Raw genomic sequence first — 20859 nt, 5'->3', positions numbered from 1 at the left:
ACCTTGCTTCAGCAAGTAGGTTGGACCAAATGACCCACTGTGGTCCCTTCCAGACTGATTAATTCTGTGATTCTGTACTTTTGTAATTATTCAGCATCAATCTCTTGCATATTTTATTCAGGTTTGCTTTTTTGGCAGTAACTTAGAATTCTTAATAATAGTTTTGCAAGCGTTGAAATTCACTATCTGTTGCTAATTAAAACAATCTGGTTTATTGTCACAAAGGAGAATTGTGTTACAGATACAGGCAAACTGCAGTCGTCAGTAACTAAGAGGATGTGTTTACAAGCAAGAACCTTAATGCCAGGGCCAAGCAGGTCTAATTGGGATTAACCTTTGAATATTTACACCTACTCATAAGCTTAGGTGGAATTAGAGGAGAGCACAGTCAGCAAAGTGTCAGTAAATCAACAGATGCAAATAAACAAACAATATTGGAAACTATTTTCATAACTATAGCATTTATGTACTGCCCAAAGTAGCCTAAGTAAACTACAAATTACAATTTGGTTTACGATTTATTTTTTATTATGAATTTGCCTATTTGAATATTTTGTGGTTTTTTGTGAGCTAACAAATACTGCCCCCAGACAGGATCAGTGAAAAGCAAGAGATTTTTTATAAAGATGAAACAGTGCATTTCACTGCTTAAACTATTTAGACTTAAATGTAGAAAATGTACTTAATTCCAGCATCTGATTGGCAGTGGCATTAAGTGTTCCTGCTTGTAAACATACTCTCAGTTACTGAAGATTGGATCTCATTAGCTTCTGTAACAGGATTTTCTTTTGTAACAGTAAAACAGATCGGTTTAATTAGCAGCAGATAATGAATTTGAATTGTAGTGAACTGTTTATAAAGAAGTCTCAGTTACTGCCAAAAAGCCAACCTGAATGAAGTATGCAACAGATTTGTGACTGAATAATTAATGGTAAAATAAAACAGGGAGAAGGAAAAAAATCTGGTACAACCCTTCTCGATTTTTGGGTTATTAAGGGGAACTAATACTTACAATCTGGCACAGACATACTTCCAATCAAGAGGATTACAGGGAGGAATGAAAGTAAGTCGTAGCTATAGAAGATGCTAATAAACTGAACAGCAAAAAGCCGTGTAAGAATGTGTGCTTACATGAATCTGATCTGATGCTTTGATTGTGTGCTTTAATTACAGTTGCTTTAGCTGGATGTGTACCAGACAGTTTGTTTGCATTTTCGAGTCTGTATACATCATTTATTTTAAGTTGTGTGCAGTAATTTGTAGTGACTAGGTGTTAGTTTTCCTTACCACAGGCTGAGAAATGCCTGTTTTCATTAAACAAACATCAGTTAAGGTTATGCATAGTTACCACTGTTTTCTTGCCAGAGATGGAACATAATTTTTACTGTTAAGGTGTGTCTTTAATGTCAATTGAAAACAAATTCTGAAATAACCTAAATGGAAAGAGAGGAAAAGCAAGTTATGTGGCGTATGAAAGATGGTTTCAATGGCTTAAGTTACTGCAAGGAGTTACCTGGTTTTAACCAGTGAAGAATTTGATTAGATGAAGTGCCATATCTGTCCCAGTCTGCCATGATTCTCTGTGGCTGTGTGAAGGCAGAGAAGTAAATTTTTGGAAGATTCTGTAATAGTAGTGGTTTTTTTCCTTGATTCGGGGGTTTTTAAAAGTATATTCTGCTTATTTTGTTTGGTATGTATTTTTTTGCCTACTTCAGGTTATCCAAAGTGCTCAAATCATTGCCAGCATCTTAATACAGCTTATAGTAAATTTTATTGCCAAGAAAACAATAGAAGTGCACAGGCTGCAAGTAAATTTTTTTTGTCTGCTACTTGCTCAGAAGAAAAGCTTTGCCTGCAGTTACAGGGCATTTGTTTTAAAGCCATTTTCCTGAGGTGAAATGCCTGTCCCTTGTGATCAGCCAACAACTCACACCTTACTTAGCAGAAGTTGGAAGGTGAACCACCATTGTGAGTGCTGAGACAGAAAAGGTGGTAATGATTGTTTTTTTATTTTTTGTTCTTAGAAGACAGAAGACCCATTTCCTTGATATTGATGTATATTACTGTGTAACAGTGTATTTTCCATTACCTTGGAAATAGGGGCATGCAGATGGGTGCAGTTGCACCTTGGTAGCTCTTGGTGTAAGGTGCAGAAAAATCACCCTTCCCCTTTGCTGCTGACAACAAGATCTACCAAGAGCAAGCAAAGTTTTACTTTCCCACTGATTCCACCAACTTGCCTTATCTTCTAAAGCAAAAAAGTACAGTAATTTCACGACTATAAGGCGCACCCTTTTGACTAAAATTTTTCCCGGAACCCAGAAGTGCGCCTTATAGTCCGGTGCGCCTTATCTGATGAACAAAGTTCAAAGATTTGCCTACCCAGAAGTGAGAGCTGCGAGCCTCGGGGGGAGCCGGCAGGGCTGCGGCTGCCAGATGGAGGCGGGGCGGAGCAGCGGCGGGCACACCCTGGCCCTGTGCAGGTGGAGCCGCCCCTCCACAGGCACCCCCCAGCCCCGTGCAGGCGGGGAGACCCCCCCACAGGCATCCTCCGGCCTGTGCAGGCAGGACAGCCCCTCCAGAGGCATAGCCCAGCCCCGTGCAGGTGGGATGGCCCCTCCAGAGGCACGCCCTGGCCCCGTGGAGGTGGGACGGCCCCTCCAGAGGCATACCCCGGCCCCGTGCAGGCAGGACGCCCCTCTACAGGCATAGCCCGGCCCCTGGAGGCGGGGCGGCCCCTCTACAGGCACCCCCTGGCCCTGTGCAGGCAGGATGGCCCCTCCAGAGGTATAGCCCAGCCCCGTGTAGGCGGGGCGGCCCCTCCACAGGCATAGCCCGGCCCCTGGAGGCGGGATGGCCCTTCCACAGGCACGCCCCTGCCCCCTGGAGGGGGCACGGAGGGGCGGCGGCCACAGCCTGGCCCCTGAGAGGCGGCACAGAGGGGCGGCAGCCACAGCCTGGCCCCGGAGAGGCAGCACGGAGCAGCGGCGGCCATGCCCCGGCCCCACCGGGTACAGGCAGGCCTGGGGGCCCGAGGCACCCATCCTGCCGGGTACAGGCGGGCCCAGGGGCCAATGGCTGCCGGGTTGAGGCAGGGCCTTGTCCAGCAACCGCGCGGAGGGAGCTGGGGGCAGAATCTCGCTGCAAAAAAAAAAGTACGCCTTATAGTCCGGTGCGCCTTATGGTCGTGAAATTACTGTACACAATGGCTGTGTTTGTTTCTGAGTGCAGAACTGAGGAAAAAGTGGGATCAGCAGAAAATGCAGAGTGATTAGCTGAAAAAAATGGAGGAATGTTTGGGGACAGTATACACATTGCAGATAGTGACCCATAAGCTTTGAGACTTTCTTGCTTAGTCCTGTCCATCTCTTGTCTAGTTGGCTTGTAGACTGTCAGAGTGAACACAAGGCCATATCCACACGGGCACACCACTTGTTATTTATGGCATTCTACCATGAGTTCTCTTTACTCTTGTGTTATGTCTAAAAAATTAAATTGTATTAATCAAATATTAAAAGTGGGGACTTTTAAATTTCTTACGTCGTTAATCTGTACTGCCCATTTAACATTTGGCATTATCCAGTGCAAGATCACTGCCAAAATCCATCCATTTCGCCTCAGTGCATATCACATTGCTTAGCTGCTTTGTGAAAACACCAGAGTTCATTTACCTATAACCATATCATTCATCCATCGGTTTCCTCGTTTTCTGCTTAGGGTTTAAAACTATTGCTTTGAGTTGCTCTCTTATGTTCACTGTTGTGTAAATTGCACTTTTTTCCCTCTTTTTGTAAGTTTTTTGTTGTTTAAAGGCCATTCTATGGTTTTCTGTGTCTTCTTTTAAGATCCTGTACTTTTCAGATGTGAAACCTTTTCAAAGATCTATAAATAGTAAATAGCTTGTGTTAACCATCTAATAAAAGAGCAACAGATATTTCTGGAAATCATTGCTGTGTAAGAAACACTAATTAATCTATCATAGTGAGTCCTCCACCTTTTCTCTCATTCCCGCAACTCTAAATTTCAGCAGTTCAAATTTCCCTTGACATAATTTGTAAATGTATACAGCACGTGTAACCCATTTTACTGTAGCATCAAAATAGCCAGTAGGGTGTTACACACTGTTCTGCCTGGAGGGATTGAGGGAAGGGAAAGTCACTGATGGCTGAAAAAAACAGAAAACATGTGAGTTAAACAGATTTATCAGCAGTAATTCCTTGCATATCCCAACTAAACATCATATACCTTTGTGATTTTCCTCTTGCAGTAGTTGTATTAAAGTTTTGTTAAGGGCTATGCTGGTTGAAGTGGATTTAACCATCTTGTCATCTGCTGTCATGGAATGGTTTTAATTGCTGGATTTATGTATCTTTCAATTAGAATGTGCCTTACAAGTGCACTTATGCTTTACACAGTGCAAAAATCTACTGATTTTCTGATTTCCACTGTCTTCCCCACAGCTGGTTCTACTTTCCATTCAGGTGTCCTGTTGGTCTGTGCTCTAACTAGAATGTGTCTAAATGGATTACATCTTTTATTAGAATTTAATACCAAAAGTAAAATGAACAGAGAAGGGAGCCTACAGGACCTCTGGGTATACAGACATAGACAAGCAGGTGCTATAAGCATTGAATTAAAAAGTCATCAAAAACTTTTCATCTGTTTGCAAAGCAGATACAAATAAGATACTTCTGGGAAAAGAAAGAAAACTGATCCGAAACAGCCAACCATCACCACCACCACCACAAAAAAAACCCCAAAAAAACCAAAAAAAAACCTACAGTAATTTTACGACTATAAGGCCCACCCTTTTGACTAAAATTTTCCCCCAAACCCATAAGTGCGCCTTATAGTCCAGTGCGCCTTATATGATGGACAAAGTTGCAAAATTTTCCAACGTGGAAGTGGGAGCTGTGAGCGGGGGTGGCGCCGCGGGAGTGCCGAACTGCGTGGGGGGCAGGGAGCCAGCGGCCCCAACCCAGCAGGAGCAGGGTGGGGAGAGGGGCAGGGTGAGGAGGCAGGGGAGGGCAGGGAGGCAGGAAGACGGCAGCCCCAGCCCAGCAGGAGCGGGGAGGGTAGACAGGGAGCCGGTGGCCCCAGCCCAGCAGGAGCAGGGTGGTGAGGCAGGGGCAGCATGTGGGGAGGGAGGCGGGCAGCCCCAGCTGCCGCGCGGGGAGGGAGGGAGGGAGGGAGGGAGGGAGCCGGTGACCACCCCGAGCCAACTCAGAAGTGCGAGCTGCAGCCGCACCATAGCAGCCCTGAGCCACGCTGGACCACGAACAGCCCCTGTTACTAATTTGTTACTTTGTTGCACGCGGCGCAGCTCCTCGCTGCAAAAAAAAAGTGCACCTTACAGTCCGGTGCGCCTTATGTGATCTACAAAGTTGCAAAATTTGCCGACTCCCGGGGCATGCGCCTTATAGTCTGGTGCACCTTATGGTCATGAAATTACTGTAAAAGAAAGAAACAAACCAGAGTTTGTTATTTTAATGATAGACTAAATTATAAGCATCTCTTAGAAAACATTTTCTGGGGAGAATAGTAAGATAGTATGAGAATTGGTTCAGTATGTTGTGGTTGTTAAAGTTTCTGCTCCCAGGCTGTGGTGAGAGGAAGACCATTAGCTGCCACAACACTTGCAGTGAAGTCATCTTCACGGCATGGTGATAGCACCAGTTTTCAAGGCAGTGGTTCTTACATTTGAAATCCTTTCTGAGGCTGTATTACAAATTTATGCCACCTATTTTTGTATATAGGCATGTTAAATTTTTTGAGTTTTTTCCTGTTTATCTAAACAGGTAAAAATATTTACGTTTAGAGCCTCTTTCAAATTCTATGTCTTGATAGTGGACAGTAAAAAAACCAGACTCTACCAATTAAAGATGTTTGAGATATGTCTGAATTATTTCTCTACAGCTGAATTTAAAATGGTTGAACTTTTACATTACTGTAAACACTCCACCCCTAATGACAAGACCTCAGGCCTTCTGGTAGACTCCCTTAGGAAGATGCAAGCACAGCTGGCTAACATGGCAGGTAGCAGGCACCAGAAATTGTTAAGGAAAAGGGGAGGCTGGCAACCTGTAACCTCTGAGTGGCAGCAGTGAACAATGTTCCATGCCAGGAGCTGTTCTTCCCACAAGGGGACCAACCCAGCCACTTTGTCCTGCCCTAAAAAGGTCCCCCATCACAACCTGCCTGTGATTTCCTGAGTTTTCCTGAACTTCTGGAACATACTGCTTGGGGTTTTTTTTTGCTTTTTTGTTGTGTTGTTCATTGTCGTATGTTGTCATTGTTGCTCCTGTCAAAATTGGTGAAGGAAAAAGTGAACATGGTGGCTTGAAGAACAGATATTAAGTGATGGCAAAAGACTGGCTTTAAAGTATGGTACTTGCTTATCTAGTTATTAATTATGTCAAATTCTTCTACTTATAAATTTCAGGAATTTGAATGGCAGTACAGATTAAATTTTTAGAGTAGAACTAGTCACTGACAGGTTTTATTTAAAAACTTTGATAATCTCTATCTCAGGACTTGTAGAAAGCTTAAATTTTTCTCAGCATGTTTCCATTAAATTAGATAAGTACGTAAAAAAACTTCTACCTCTGACCTTTCCCTATTTTTGTCCTAGATAAAGGACTGGATTACAGTCAAAAAGCATGTACATAATTTTTATACTACTGAACAAAGAAATCAATGAAAGTTTTGTAATAGTAGATAAGCCTACTTTTGCATGACATAAAACCCAAATGGTCTAAACAGTTGAAGCTATTTTTTGAAGCAGAAGATGATTTTTATTTCTTAGTCTTTTGATAGTAATTATATTTAATAAAAAACCTTGAAGTGTTTCTAGTTGCTGTTTTTAAAATTTCGCTTAGTTTACTTACAATATTTAAAGACTGAATATTGTTATTTCCCTTAGAAACCTGGGAATAGTACTAGATGCCTATTAATCTGTGGCGTACTGTAGCTACCCCTTCAAGTTTTGTCTTTCTGAATGAGAAAAGCAAACAGCTCCTGAACTGCATTGAAAAAGTGATGTTCTTCTAAGACAGGGTTTGTGCAGGAGCATATTTTAACTGGAATTCTTTCCACTGTCTCATGTTAGGACAGACTCTACATTTGTACTACCCCCACCCATATTAAAAAAAAACAAAAACAAAAAAACAACTCTTTTCTTTCTTTTTTATTATTTCCCTTTTTACTTTTACTTTTGTTTTTTCTTCTTCATCCCCTTTCCCCCCAGTAATTCCAAGGACTAAAATAAGTACAAGAAACAATGCTTGGTTCTCCTAAAATGAAGCCAGACCATCCAGATAAACTGTTTTCTTTGTTTTACAGATACACCATGAAACATAATGATAGAATGTATTTTTCTTTTCCCTCTGGGTCTCATTAGTATATGCAATTAGTTAAAATAGAAGACTTTAGCATGGCCATATTTAGAGAGATTTCTAATTTCTCAGTGGTTTGAGAATTCTCCACCCTGTTTCCCCAAAACCTTAGTTATGCCAAATTAGCATCTCATAAAACAAGACTGTCTACTTTATCTTTAATAGTATTGCCCATCTTTGTTGGGTTTAAGCATGTTTTCCCTTGATGTGTTATTTCAAAACCTTCTGATTGCCAAAGCCCTGTGGAATGCAAGTAACCAAGACAATAATGACTTTGCTGTGTTGTTTTTGGATGTCATCATGTCTACCCCTTGATTATTTCCTTTGAGTAATTTTGGGACAGTGATGCTGTTGGATGTGGCACAATAAATTAACTGAGTCTGCTGAGGGAAACATTGTGTAAAATTAAAAAAAAATAAAAAGGCAAAAAAGCTTCATCTTCTTTCAAAACCAGCTGATACAAGTTTGCACAGCCTTCTGCAGGTTCTCAAAAGTTTGTGGTAATATGAACTTTTTCCTTTCTCTCAGCTGGCTGGAGGTCCATTTTGTATGGTAGGAGCAGAAGAGAATTTGTGGGAGGATCTTGCTAGTTTTTGTCTATACAGGGTAGTGTAGAAAGTGGTGGTATTGACAGAGCCTTGAGCAATCCAGGCACTGTCTGGCTCCTATACTGGCACCTCAAATTTAAGCATAATCTTTGCTATTGAAATGCACAGACTTATGCTTCTCACCCCTAAAATAAGAATAGTCAAGCCAAAGGCTGAAAACTGCGTAAGATAATCCAGAGAAGAAAATTACAAATCTATGGGGAAAAAAACCTACCAAGCACTAACTTCTGATTTTCTGGAAAGTGCTTTACTCCACTAAGCTCCTAACTCACCTCCTCAGTGCAGCAGAGTAGGGGTGACAGGTATTGCAAAACAAGACGCAGCAATTTTGTGTAGCCTTATGCTTAGTGTTTCACTGCCGGAGATGTGTCCTCTGGACTGCACATTTCTAATACATACCTTGTGCCAGCTCTGGTACTAGTCAGAGCTCGTGGCACTGAGCTTGGTCATGAGCCAAGTGAGGATCTATCCCCAGTCCCCCAAAGAGTCACATCTGTGTGCCGAGTCAGTGCACAGAGTAGTCAAGGTGGTACCAAAGCTGCCGTCTGTGAGATGGTGGGGCTGCATGAGGGATGAGGGAGCAAAGTGCATTGAGAAAAAAGAGTGGAGCAGCTGCTAGGTAAGCTGAGGTGCCCCAAGTGTGATGGCCTTGGTGCTCACAGCACCCAAATGGGATCTTTTGGTACTGATGACAATGTGCTTCTGAAGGGACAGAAATCACTCTGTGTCTGGCAGTGTTTTAGCCCCTTGCCATTAGTCTGTGAGGTACTCTTAAGTGAGAGTTTTACCTTCATGTGGCTGTAGTGTGTGAAGACTGTGGATTCCTTCTAAACTAAAGTCCTCAATTAAAGATTGCTTGGGTCAGAGGAGACTGGGTGTTTTGGAAGACTTTGCTGGTTGGTCAGGGTACTTTCATAGCTCTTCATTGAAGCAGAGTCTGTGATACCCTCCTTTCCACCCAGCTAAGTGCTGGAAACACCAAACTCTATTGTCTTCCTTTTACTTTTGGACCATTATTGACCTGGTGCAAAGTGGAACAGATTAAACTAGAGGGGTGCAAGAGACCCTCTTCAAGCTGCATTTGAACAGTTAGGGCAGTACTGATTTGTGCATTGAAATCTCAATGAACAGATAAAGCATTTGCCAAGGATGTTCAATTTTGACTCCTGATTAAAAGACAAGACTCCTTTGTCTTCTTCTTGTGTTTGGTGTAGAAAATCTATTTCATTACATGTCTTCAAAAATGTCTACTTGAATAGGTCCTGCAGATGATGCAAATGGGGTGGAAAATGAGACTAGTGATCTTTGTCAGATCTGAGGCTGTGACAAAATCCAATCTCAGCAGTTAGTGCTCAGGCTCTGGATTTCTGTAGGTGACCAGAAGCTGCTGAGCCTGCCATGCAAGGCTGAATATCTGTGTCCCATCTGCATGGTCATGCAAATATGAATTCCTTCAGCAGAGAAATTGGTTTACAGTGTCCTGTATTTTGGAAAATTCAGTAATCACCCGATTTTAAATCTTTTTAATGGGTCTATCTCAATTTGCATGTTGAAAATAAAGCATAGTCATGTTTTTACATGCTTGTAACTTATCACCTCACTGAACCACAGTCAGAGATTTCCTGTGGTTCCTGGAAGCTTCTTGTTCTGTTGTTGCTGTGCAGAAGGGCTATGCAAATTCCCTAGAGCCAAAGAAAAGCAGCTATTCTTCTCAGTTAGTGCCAGGATTGTGCTGCTGCATTGTGTGCAGTCCAGAACAGCAAACATCTATTACATTGAACTCCCAGAGCTCAGCTGTGCCTTAAAGACATGGTTTAGCTTTTAACAGAGCTGATCAGCACACAGTGTTCTGACTGTCATTCCTAAAGAACAAAATGACAGATGGGCTTATGATACGTTTGTCTGGAGGTAGAGAATGAGAAGAGCAAGTTGGTTACTAATTGCCTTCCCACCACTGAAAGGAAAAATATCCCCATGCTTGACACAATTCGCATAGATGTGTCAAAATTAATGAACATTTTCACCCTCAGCTGTCCCAGCATGAGCTTCACACCATTGTGTCCCATGTGGCCCTGAGATCTTAATGCAGCCATTTGCATTCACCAGGGCAGCACAGACACAACGTGAGAGTTCAAGAGTTTTGAAATGCATCTCTGCCATCAAGATGCCTTGCAGCAGTAGCACTGCTGAGTAACAGCCATAGGTCGTATCAGTACGCTGTTACTGTTGATCCTTTTCATTACATCTTTTTTCTTTAAAGTCTTTGCATATGATTTATCAATAAAATAATTTTTCTTTCAGATCTGTTATTCAGATTACTGTTTCTAAATTTGTATGACTGCTCTTAGGTAAAAAAATTATTCCTCATATTCTTTGAAGTAATACAAAAAACTACAATTCCATTTAATTTTTGTTGGTTTTATTTATTACTTAAGTGTCAGGATGAGTTTAGACACATGAGAAATCCCCTCCAGCTGTGCAAGAAGACACAGTAATTTTAAGACATAAGGTACTCCTGAGGGTGAGCTAAGATGTCAGGATTGTGTCCCTAATGGCTGTATATACCAGGTAATATCAATTATCTTGATTTTAAATTATATTTAAAATTGGTTTCAGTTAAATGCTGATAAGATCTTTGGTATGGTCTTTAAGAGTTACTACCCATTACCTAAAGGAATCATATTTCCTTTGATTTCTTTTTTAAATTAATACTGCTTTAATACTTCTCTTCCTTGACAGTCTATTATTCTAACAATCCAGTAAGTAGATACATTAAATACTGCAAATTAAATTATCACTTAATCCTATACCTAAAAAGGTTTGGGTTTGGAAATATTTTCAGATTTGATCAGTGAGATTTATCAACTCAGACTCCAGAATTCTTCACTAGTTCTCGTCATAGTGAAAGGTGACTATAGAGGTGGGGGTTGGGAAATGCTAAAAGCAGTGCATTACTTGACTAGGCTTGAAGATAGGAGGGCTCATTTGCAGGACTGCATTTGAAAAATAAAATTGGAACAATGAAGCATAGCTATCTGGCAATAGGACAGGCTGATATTTTAAGGACTATAGCTGCTGCTAATATTAAGGTAAGTGCTCAAGGCCATTTTCCTCTAATTGAAAGCTGACGCAAAACCAATTTAAGTGATGCAGTCAGTATATTGGGTATTCTATTTGTTTAATTTTTGAAACTGCCTTGATAGGGGTAAGTTGGCTGACCCTTAATGACAGCAATTTGTTTTCAGTTTGTACAATTATGGTGGGGTTTTGTTGTCAATCTTATCAGTAGCAGAGTTGTATCTTCATGTGAGATGTATTCAGAGTGTTTAATCTAAAGGAAGTAATTTCAGAGAGTTGATAAGCACTTAAGTGCTGCTCACAGACTATCAAAGTTTTTAAAAATCTGTTGTTTTAATCTGAGCCTTTTTAGTTTTGAAAACAACCCCCTACTTTTGTTACTTTTGGCCCTTTTCATTTATCTTTTGGCTGATTTACTTTTCCTCTTTCTCCTTCAGCTTCTTGGTTGCTCCCCAGTATCCAAAGCACAAGCTGTCATTGCTGTGACAAAGGGTGAGATGCACCCTCTCCACAGCACTCAGATATTTTCCTCATGGCTCTCCGTGTGAAGTCGACCTTCCCTCTTTCTTTCTTGAGAGCAGTGTACTCGTAGGCCTTCAGCTTGCTGTAATAGTCTGAGAATTTATTGTAGAGGATGGAGATGGGCATGCCATTCAGGATTATTCCAAAAGCAATGCAGAGGAAAGCAAACAGGCGTCCAAGGTGAGTTTCTGGACACATATCTCCATATCCCACTGTAGAGATGCTGACCTAAAGGCAAACAAACACGCAGCTTATTAGCTGAGAAGAAATACATAGACAGGTATGTTAATTGACCAGGGACAGTGGTAAAGTTAGCTCTTATATACTTTGCATTTTAAGTCTGAAATAAACATTCTGCTGGGGTTTTTTGGTGGTTTTGTTTGTTTGTTGGATTTTTGTTTGGTTTTTTTGGTTTTTTTGTTTGTGTGGTTTTTTTGTGTGTATTAGCTCTCTTATGCAAAATATCCCTAATAAAAAATAAAAACTTAAAAAAATTCCGCTCATGAAGTAAAGAAAGACAATGGTTTGACACCATTGAAGAGGATTTTTAGATTTTTGCCCTGCAGAGGGAATTCCCAGACAATTTCCACACCACCCTGTCCAGAAGGTGAGTTTGCTTGACTGTAGGGAGACATATAACTCCCTGACCATGCAAATCCGCTGATAGCTGCAACCCTGCTCCCTCATCATGTCACTTGGAACAGATGTCCTGTTTCTAAATCCACTGTGCTGATAAAGCCCTTGATAGAGGGGGACTTATTCTGTGGGTTGGGACTTATTCTGTGAATTGTATATTGAGTTTTGCCTTTGTTCGATGTATATATATATATATATATATATATATATATATATGTATATGTATATTAGGAACTAGTGAAAAACATATGAAAACCTTCAATTAATTATGAAATGAATTTTCCTATTTGTATTACAGGAAGAAATGATCCAGGACTTGCAAGTTTTTAGATAAAATCCACTTTAATAATTACATACCTACAAGGAACTGTAGCCTCAAAGTTTTTGCTTGCAGCGTATGGTTGCAAAATATATAGTTATAGTGTTAAATAAGTACACCGCTGGGTAATTTTTGCTGAATTTCCTTTTGAAGATGGATTTAGAGGTTGTTTAAAATGTTTAAGCTTTGGTTGTTGTATTTGGAGGGTTTTATTTGTTTTGTTTTGTTTTGTTTTGGGTTTCTTTTGGTTTGATTTTATTTTTTCTGAGAATGATGGTGTTTAGTGTATTTGTTTTCTATACATCTGAACACTTTGCCAGCTCATTGTGCACATGCCTTCACATTTTTCTTCTCAGCCAATATAATTTTCTCTTTCTAGCCTGTGGATATATGAAGGCACTGTGTTATGGGTCCAGTGCTACATCAACTACTGAAATATTTCCATTGTAAAATTCAGATAAAAAATAAATTGATGTTTGATTATGGATATACTACATTTGAAAGATATACTCTCAAACAGTCAACATAACTCCTAATTTGTTTAGTTTCATTGTACACATCTTAATGTGTTATAATTTTTACACTTAGTAAATATAACTTTTTTTCTGACAGGTAAAACTTGCATGTTTCTGTCACCTCTCACTTTCTAGTCTGTGAAAGAGATCCTTTTTAGCCAGTTAATTGTATTCAATATTTTTCACAATGTCTGTGTGTATCTGTTAAACAGTAACTTAAAACTCTGACCAAAAAAAAGCCACAGATAGTAGGACTTTCACTGAAAATAAGTCTTCAGAAGGTCACTGTGTAGAGTTTACCACCCTCTAAAATGGTAAATAGAATCATATTTTAAAGGAAGAAAGCATTAGAATACATGAGACAGCACTGGGTGAGCACATTTTTAGGATGCACCTGGTGCTTCCTGTGGAATAAAAAGGATTAGTGATTCGGTTTAATGGAAATTAAGTCACTGGATTTGAATGATAATACAGGATAAATATCTCCAAAAATAAATACTGAGATGAAGGCAAGATGTTTATCTCTACCAGCCAGGACAAAAATGTTATCCTGTGATAAGGTTCTGTACGACTGGCATAGTCTTATTCATTGTCTGTAACAATTTAGGAGGGATGTTTCTTCTGCATGTGTGAGATGGTGAATACTGTTGAATTTTTATAAAATTTGAATGATCTAGGTGTTTTAATTTACAGTCTTAAAGAACAAATAGGCTTTTAAAAAATGTTTTATGCTTTGGAATTGCAATGTGCATGATACAGCTTCTGTTTTGAAGACAGAATTGCTCATCTAAATAGGTCTTTTTCACCTAGCCATGTAAGTTTATTAGGAATATCTAAATGATTATGGTGTCACCGGTTTACAAAAATGAGTCCTGAAGACTGCATATAACCTGTTCAGAAAACAAAATATATTTTAGCAATGTGTGAATCACCAGTGTTTTCATAGCCTTTGTATATCACTTACAGATGATCTGTGAAGATGACATCACAGGACCCTTTCCTTTATTCACTGATTTTTCCATCCTTCCATGGCCCACCTTAAAGGGTATTCAGCACAGTTACACCTTCTCATGTGCACATATAAATGTGTGCATCCATGCTTGTCTGTAAGGCTTTTTTTCTGCCATGTGCAGAATCACTGCAAATGTGTGGTAAACCGTCACATCTCATTGTCCATGGCTAAACCAGAAGTGTAGACCTTGGGCTCCAGGACAGCTGGCCAGGAGAAGTGACCTTGAATTGGTTGGTATTACTACTCAGTGGGCCCCATATGCATTCTGGTGCATCCAGTGTCTGTGCTGAGATGTTCTAACTCCTATCCAGTCTATTTTCATGGGCTTCTTTCCCTGGGGAAGTGGCTGGGACATAGCCATGCTCAGGAGTCAGAAGTGCTCCTGGGCCCCTGCATAAAAATGAACTATGCAGGCTGACATCAGCTGCTGCAAAACAAAATGTATATGACAATAGCCTAGGACAAACCTTAGGATTATGGATGGCCAAGATGTGGGTGCTATGCCTTCCCTTGGCATCCACAATGTCTAGCTACCTGCTGGTTTCATCTAGGATGCTACAAATACACACATCTTCTGCAGCACACCAGAATGCAATCTCTTTCATAAAACAAGAGATTTTGGATTTTTAACAGCTGGAGTTCTGGGACAGCTTTCACTTTTAAAGTTTGAGTGATCTGACTGTAGTTAATAAACTATGTCTTACCATTCTGCAGTTTTATGATGGGTCGCAGAAGATCTATGCATAGAATAAGAACAAAAGCCCCATAACTAGATAGCCTAATGCAGGCATTTTTTCCCCATTGTTTTGCCTACGGTGATAATGGCAGTAAATTGGGAAATGCTTTTTTATGCTGTGTGTTTGCCCACTTCTTCTTTAAAAGTGAAAATACTGTCTGCATTTGGAGAGATGGGAATTTCAAGCCCTTGCCTGATTAAGCCTTGATTTAAGCTTACAGAGAGGTGAATGAGTGCATGTGTGTGTGTGTGTGTGTGCGTGCGCATATGTCCTGTAAGCTCAGAATTCACAGCAGATGTTCACTGATCTGAGCCCATTGTTTTCAAGTCTGTCAGCAACTCCAGCAAGGAAGGGGAGGGGAGGGGAGGGGAGGGGAGGGGAGGGAAGGGAAGGGAGGGTCTCCAGCTACCCAGCAAGATAAGATGTGTTTACTTACAGCAGCCCACCACCAAGCATGGGGAATGCTGGTGAAGTTGGTACTGGAGACATCGTGCTCCACTGTGTAGACCATGGCAGAGAAGGCAAAGATGCCCATAGCAATGAAGAGCAGAAGGCAGCCCACCTGCTGGTAGCACTGGCGCAACGTGAAGCCAAAGGCACGCAGCCCCGTGGAGTGGCGGGCCAGCTTGAGGATGCGGAAGATGCGCATGAGGCGCATGATGCGAAGCACTTGTCCTACCTTGCTCACCCGTCCCACCTTCTCAATATCATGCTCATGTTGGGAGCCCCGACCCCGGGGTTGGTCATCATCAGTAAAGCATTCAAGCAGCAGCTGCAGATAGAGGGGCAGGATGGCAATGAGGTCTACAGCATTGAGGGCACTGCTGGCAAAGCGGCGCAGGTCTGGGGTTGAGACCAAGCGCAGCAGGTACTCCAGTGTGAAGAATGCAATGCACAAGGTCTCAACGTGCTCCAAGACAGGCCGGCTATCCCCACTCTTCCAGTCTACCTGCTGCATCTCCTCTACTGTGTTGAGTGCCAGGGCCACCACAGAGATGAGCACGAAGAAGCTGGAAGCCACTGCCATCACTTTGGCAGTGACAGAGGAGAAGGGTTTCTCCATGAGGTTCCAGAGGCGCCAGCGCTGGGGGCCATAGTAGCGCATGTGGTGGAAGAGCTGCTCATTCTCCTCAGCCTCTGCCTGGGAGCGCAGCTCCCGCTGGACCTTCAGCTGCTCACTGAGCTCGTCCCGGCGCTCCTCGAAGCAGATGCGGCAGCAGCGGGGTGTGTATTTGAGACGCACACCCCAGTAGCTCAGCTCCTCCAGGAAGCTGCGGGGGCACAGCTCGTCCCTCACCCGCAGCACCCCTGAGGCATAGAAGTTGTACACCAGCTGGAAGACAGCTGGGTCCCGGTCAAAGAAATACTCATCGACCTGGGCAGCATAGTCATCGCACAGGCCCAGCTGGCAACGGCGGTCAGTGGAGGTAGCCAGGCGGCCCAGGCGGGTCTTGGGATAGATGGCCACTGCCTGGTAGGTGAGGCGGTAACTTTGGCCACCGACATTGATGTTCAGCACAGATGGAGCAGATGCTGTGGCTGGGGTTCTTGGGGAAAGAGCAGGGGAACAAGGAATAAATGATGAGGCCTTGCCTTCTCCTTTAAATGCATCTTCATGTGGCCATGTTTCTTGTTCTTTCTCTTCATCTTCCTCATCTTCATCATCCACATAATAGTTGTAATTCCCCTCAGGTCCTAGTTGCAGTAGGGTCTGGGCATTCAAGGGAGTGGTGGCAGAGGAGCTGCTCTGCTTGTCTACAGGAACGACTTCCTTTTCCTTCCCCTTGCTGGGCTGCAGGAGGATGTTTGGTACTTCCATCTCTCTGCCTTTATGTTTTAGGAAAGGAAACTCTTGCTGCCTGTTAAACTGCAACATAATATTAGTCCTTACTCTTCTGCCCTCTTTTAATTCACCTGATCAAGCAGTTAACACCAGTCCTTTTCAACACTGCAAAAACCGACAACCTGGTTTTCTAATCTCTTTTTCTCAGAAGTATCATGCGCAGCAGTGGTTCTGCATATTTCTCCCTGCCAGCCACCACTCCAGTTGTTGTGAAAGACCTGTGTGGGATATAGACACATGAAGACTGCTGTTGACCGTTTTAATCTTGCTGACAGCAAAGATCTGAGTGCTTAGAGGAGGGGATTTAAGGGCTATTATCCTGTTCAAGCCTCGTTTCCCTTAAGCTGTGACGTGAGTGATTATGGATCCATAAAACTATGAAAAATCAGTAGGGGGGGAAATCCCCTAAAGTTTTATTGCTAATAAAACCCACACATTTTCCTATTTCCTATTAAAATTCCTATTTTAATCCTATGGATTAAAAATAATCTCAAATAAAAATGTATGAGGGGCAGAGAGAAAGAGAGCATTGCATATTTCTTTCATCCCCATGAGCATAGCATGGCTCGGTTTTCTTTAATGAAAATAATTAATAATTGATACGCAGATAAAGGGTAGGAACTCACTGGAGTAGCTCTTAAAATATTTTCAAAAAGGTGAGCAAATAAAAGTAATTTCATTTTATTCACAGTTAGAACACTTCCATTTGAGTAAGAGCTAAGGAATATTTCAGTCTGTGCCTGAAATTTTGGATGCACAGTGGAAGTGCAGGTCTAATGCACAGTGGAAGCAAAGGACGGGGGTGTGAAGGGGTTTCCAGCTTCAAACTCATAAACAGCATAAACAGCATAAAGACACTCTTATTTCTTTTGCAGATAGTGTTAGATTAGTATAAAGCTTCAGTGTGTAACTAGCAGGAGAAATGCTTTCCCTGTGTTTGGATGGAGGTTTCGTCTTCAGCTGTGGTTGAGCTGGCACCAGAGATTCCTGTAATAATGAGCATCCCAAAAACCAGGTTACTTCCCTTTGTCACTGAGAGCACTTCAGCTAAGCTGGAGTTCCTGTAAAGCAGGGGATGCACTCAACAAAATGCACTCCTTGTGCATGCTCTTAGCACCTGACTTGTGACTCCTAAGCAGCAGCTCATTATTCCACCTGTGTCCAGGCTGGTGCAGGAAGAGACAAGGCACTGAAAAACGGCTAGCTTTGGCAACACCCTTACTGGTCTGGAAGGCTTCCCGCTCCCTTTCACACAGGCTACTGGGACAGTGTATCCCAGAGCACTGCAGCAGTGTTTTCACTTTATTGTCCTCAAATTCCTGTTCTTCTACATTGGTCTCATTTTCTTGCATCTTCAGATCCCAATACTGTTGTTTTGATGGTGTCCTATGTGAAGCAATTGCTGCTGCTATGAGAATATCTCCTTCTTCTTTCCTGTTTCCTTACCTTCAGTTGTAGCTTTTGTATTTATTTTTACTAATTCTTGACAAAATGGAAGATGCCATAGCTGAGCATTTTGCAATACTTTTGGTCTCAGTCTGTATTCTACTGAGTGGATCACACTAAACTGTTCAAGGTTTCGAGTCACACTGTTTAAGGCCTGAATTATTTGTAACTCATATTTAACTCTGCTTGAAAGTGAATTGGTCTCCCCTGCCAGTTCTCTTTCTTGCTGCAAAAGATGCAAGGCCCCTATTAATATCTCTTTAGAGATACCAACCAGGTTTGAAGCTTGCCTTGAGCATTAAACCATTTCATGGTGACTCCTTTGTAGAGCAACCTTAATGCAAATTCATGTCAAGTTTTGAGGCTGTTTCTTTCTCCTAAGAAAACTAATTCAAATGCAAGAAAAAAGTAGTTCACAATGCCATCATTTTAGCACCGAAAATTCTTGAATATTTCTTAATCAAGATCCAGGATAGACTATAACCATATTCCTCATGCCAGTCTCTGCTGTAACATTTAATTTTGCTTTTTGCCAGGCTTTCTGGCCTCTTCTGAGAGATATCCAGTAAGATTTATTGCTCACTATTCAAGAGATTATTTCTTATGCCATACTGCAGCAGCAGGAGCTTCTACAGGGTGAACTTCATGACTGTCAGGCACCAGCTCCTCATGTACATGGACTCACATCTTGGACATCATTACTAAGCAAAGCAGGGAAGATCACTAGCTTTGTTCTGCTCAGACTAATCTTTTGACCTAAATATTCTTGGGAATAGAATTCTGGGGCACCTGCTGCACTCTGCTCAAACTTGTCTCTAACAGACAAAACAGCTAAAATAAAATAGTTTAATATATGTTCTTTATTTTCTGGTGGGAGTTGATTCTGAGGTGCTAGATTCTCAGTGTAGATACATAGGAAAATGAAGTGACTAGAAAGGAACCACTTTTCCCCCTTATCTGTATTATTCAGTGTGCTTCTTTTCTTCATAAATGTCATAGTAAGAATTCCTTGTCTTTTTGTATGGGGAAGAGAAAACTATGGGCTGCTTAAAGAACTAGTTCGTGAAGTCCCTTGGGAACTTTTTTTTGGTTAAGTTATTTGAGTTACATGCTTATCCCTTCCCAAGAACTCTTTTTTAAGAGCAAGAGCAGCCAAACACAATGTGTTGAAAGCCAAGCCAATGGGGCAGAAGGTTGACTTGGCTGAGCAGTGTGCTTAGAAGGAGAAGGAAAGCATATGAACACTGGAAGCAAGGTGACATGGGAGGGTTACAGAGATGCTGCTCATTTCTGTGGAGAGAAAATTTGGGTGACCCAAACTCCGATAGAATTCAAGCTGTCCAGGACAAGCTGTGAAGGAAAGCAAAAAAGGTTTTTTGGGTTTTATATGCTGACAGCAAAAAAAGGACCAGAGATAACATTGGTCCATCGTTTAATGAGGTCCAAATAAAATGATGACACCTTTGCCATATGTCTTCAAGACCAATGATGAGCTGGGATCCTTGGAGGCCTTTGTTGGAAGGCTGTCACTTGGGCAATGATAGATTTCCCAGGCAGTCCTGAAATTGTCTGAGACTTGCTGTTTCAGTTGGATGCATACACAGGTATATGAGGCTGGATAGGATTCTTTCCATGGAAGAATTGGCTGATGAAGGACCTCTCTGCATTGTGTCATTTCATTTGTCCTGTGAGTCTGGAGATGTCCCAGTCAGCTGGAATCTGGAAGTTTGTCCCAGTTTTCAAGAAAGGTAAAAAGAAATCTCTGGAAGTTATAGGCCTATAATTTTCACTGCAGGACGTGGTAAAATTATAGGAAAGGTTTTTCTGGGAGTTACTGAAAAATGTTTGAGAGATAATGCAGTCATTGTTCACAGCTAGCACATGTTCACAAGGGAAACATCCTGTTTGACCAATTTAATATTCTTTTATGTCAAAGTAACCCATCTAGGTGACCAAGGGAACCCACTAGATGTGGGCTGCTCTTTATTTTAGCAGAGCTTTTGTTACTGTCTGCCACAGGACCCTGCTGGATAAACTGCCTGGCACACAGCTAGTTGAGTCCATAATGGGCTGTGTGAGCAACTGGCTGGTGGGTTGGGCTCAAAGGGTTTTGGTAAATGTTGCTACATCAGGCTGGCAGCCAGGGACCAGAGGTTCCTCAGGGCTCCATTTCAGCACCAGTGCTCTAAAACATTTTTATAAAAGATCTGGATGCAGGGATCAAATGCACATTAAGTAGGTGTGGTGATGATACTACACTAGGAAAAGTTGTGGATTCCCTTGAAGGTAGAGAGGCTCTGCAGAGAGATGTGGGTAGATTAGAGATTTTGGCAACTACCAACAATTAGAAATGACACAAGTTCGTTTGCAGGATTCTCCACCTGGGATAGGGTAATCCTGGATGTACATGTGGATTTGAGGACAAGAGGCTTGGGGAAAGAGATCTGGGTGCCCTGATAAGTTGAACATGAGTCTGCAGTGCCCTGGCAGCCAGGAGGGCCCCCTGTGTCCTGGGGGACATCAGGGACAGCATCATCAGCTGGGCAGGGAAGGGGATTGTCCTGCTCTGCTCTGCACTGGGGCAGCCTCACCTCGAGTGCTGGGGGCAGCTCTGGGTGCCACAGGGTAAGTAAGAACATTGAACTATTAGAGTGTCCGTAGGAGTATGACCAATATGGGGAAAGTTCTCAATGGCAAGACTGAGGCCATTTGGTTTCCTCAGCTTGGAGAAGAAAAGGCTGAGGTGACC

At 42.0% G+C, this 20859-nt stretch overlaps 2 protein-coding genes and 1 long non-coding RNA gene across 3 annotated transcripts in view; 2 read left to right on the top strand and 1 right to left on the bottom strand.

The window, feature by feature from the left end:
- PUM3 (pumilio RNA binding family member 3) overlaps window positions 1-11592 on the top strand; it is an 83173-nt gene extending 71581 nt beyond the window's left edge. The window contains exon 20 of the transcript XR_004420730.1: window positions 11518-11592. The gene's annotated coding sequence lies outside the window, so the exon portion shown is untranslated. The remainder of the gene's footprint in view (window positions 1-11517) is intronic.
- KCNV2 (potassium voltage-gated channel modifier subfamily V member 2) lies at window positions 11520-20627 on the bottom strand. The gene is made up of 2 exons (XM_033085474.1): window positions 15258-20627; window positions 11520-11830 (listed from the first exon to the last, which is right to left on the bottom strand). Exons 1-2 carry the CDS (start codon window positions 16695-16697, stop codon window positions 11555-11557), a joined length of 1716 nt encoding a protein of 571 aa, XP_032941365.1. The 5' UTR covers window positions 16698-20627; the 3' UTR covers window positions 11520-11554.
- LOC117010670 lies at window positions 11698-14000 on the top strand. The gene is made up of 2 exons (XR_004420731.1): window positions 11698-11782; window positions 12537-14000. It is a non-coding gene; the product is annotated as an uncharacterized LOC117010670 (long non-coding RNA).
- Window positions 20628-20859: the final 232 nt, after the last annotated feature.

Source organism: Catharus ustulatus, chromosome Z (assembly GCF_009819885.2).
Source record: "Catharus ustulatus isolate bCatUst1 chromosome Z, bCatUst1.pri.v2, whole genome shotgun sequence".
Lineage (NCBI taxonomy): Eukaryota > Metazoa > Chordata > Aves > Passeriformes > Turdidae > Catharus > Catharus ustulatus.
The sequence above is the reverse complement of the archived record's forward strand: the minus strand, read 5'-3'. Positions and strand labels throughout refer to the sequence as shown.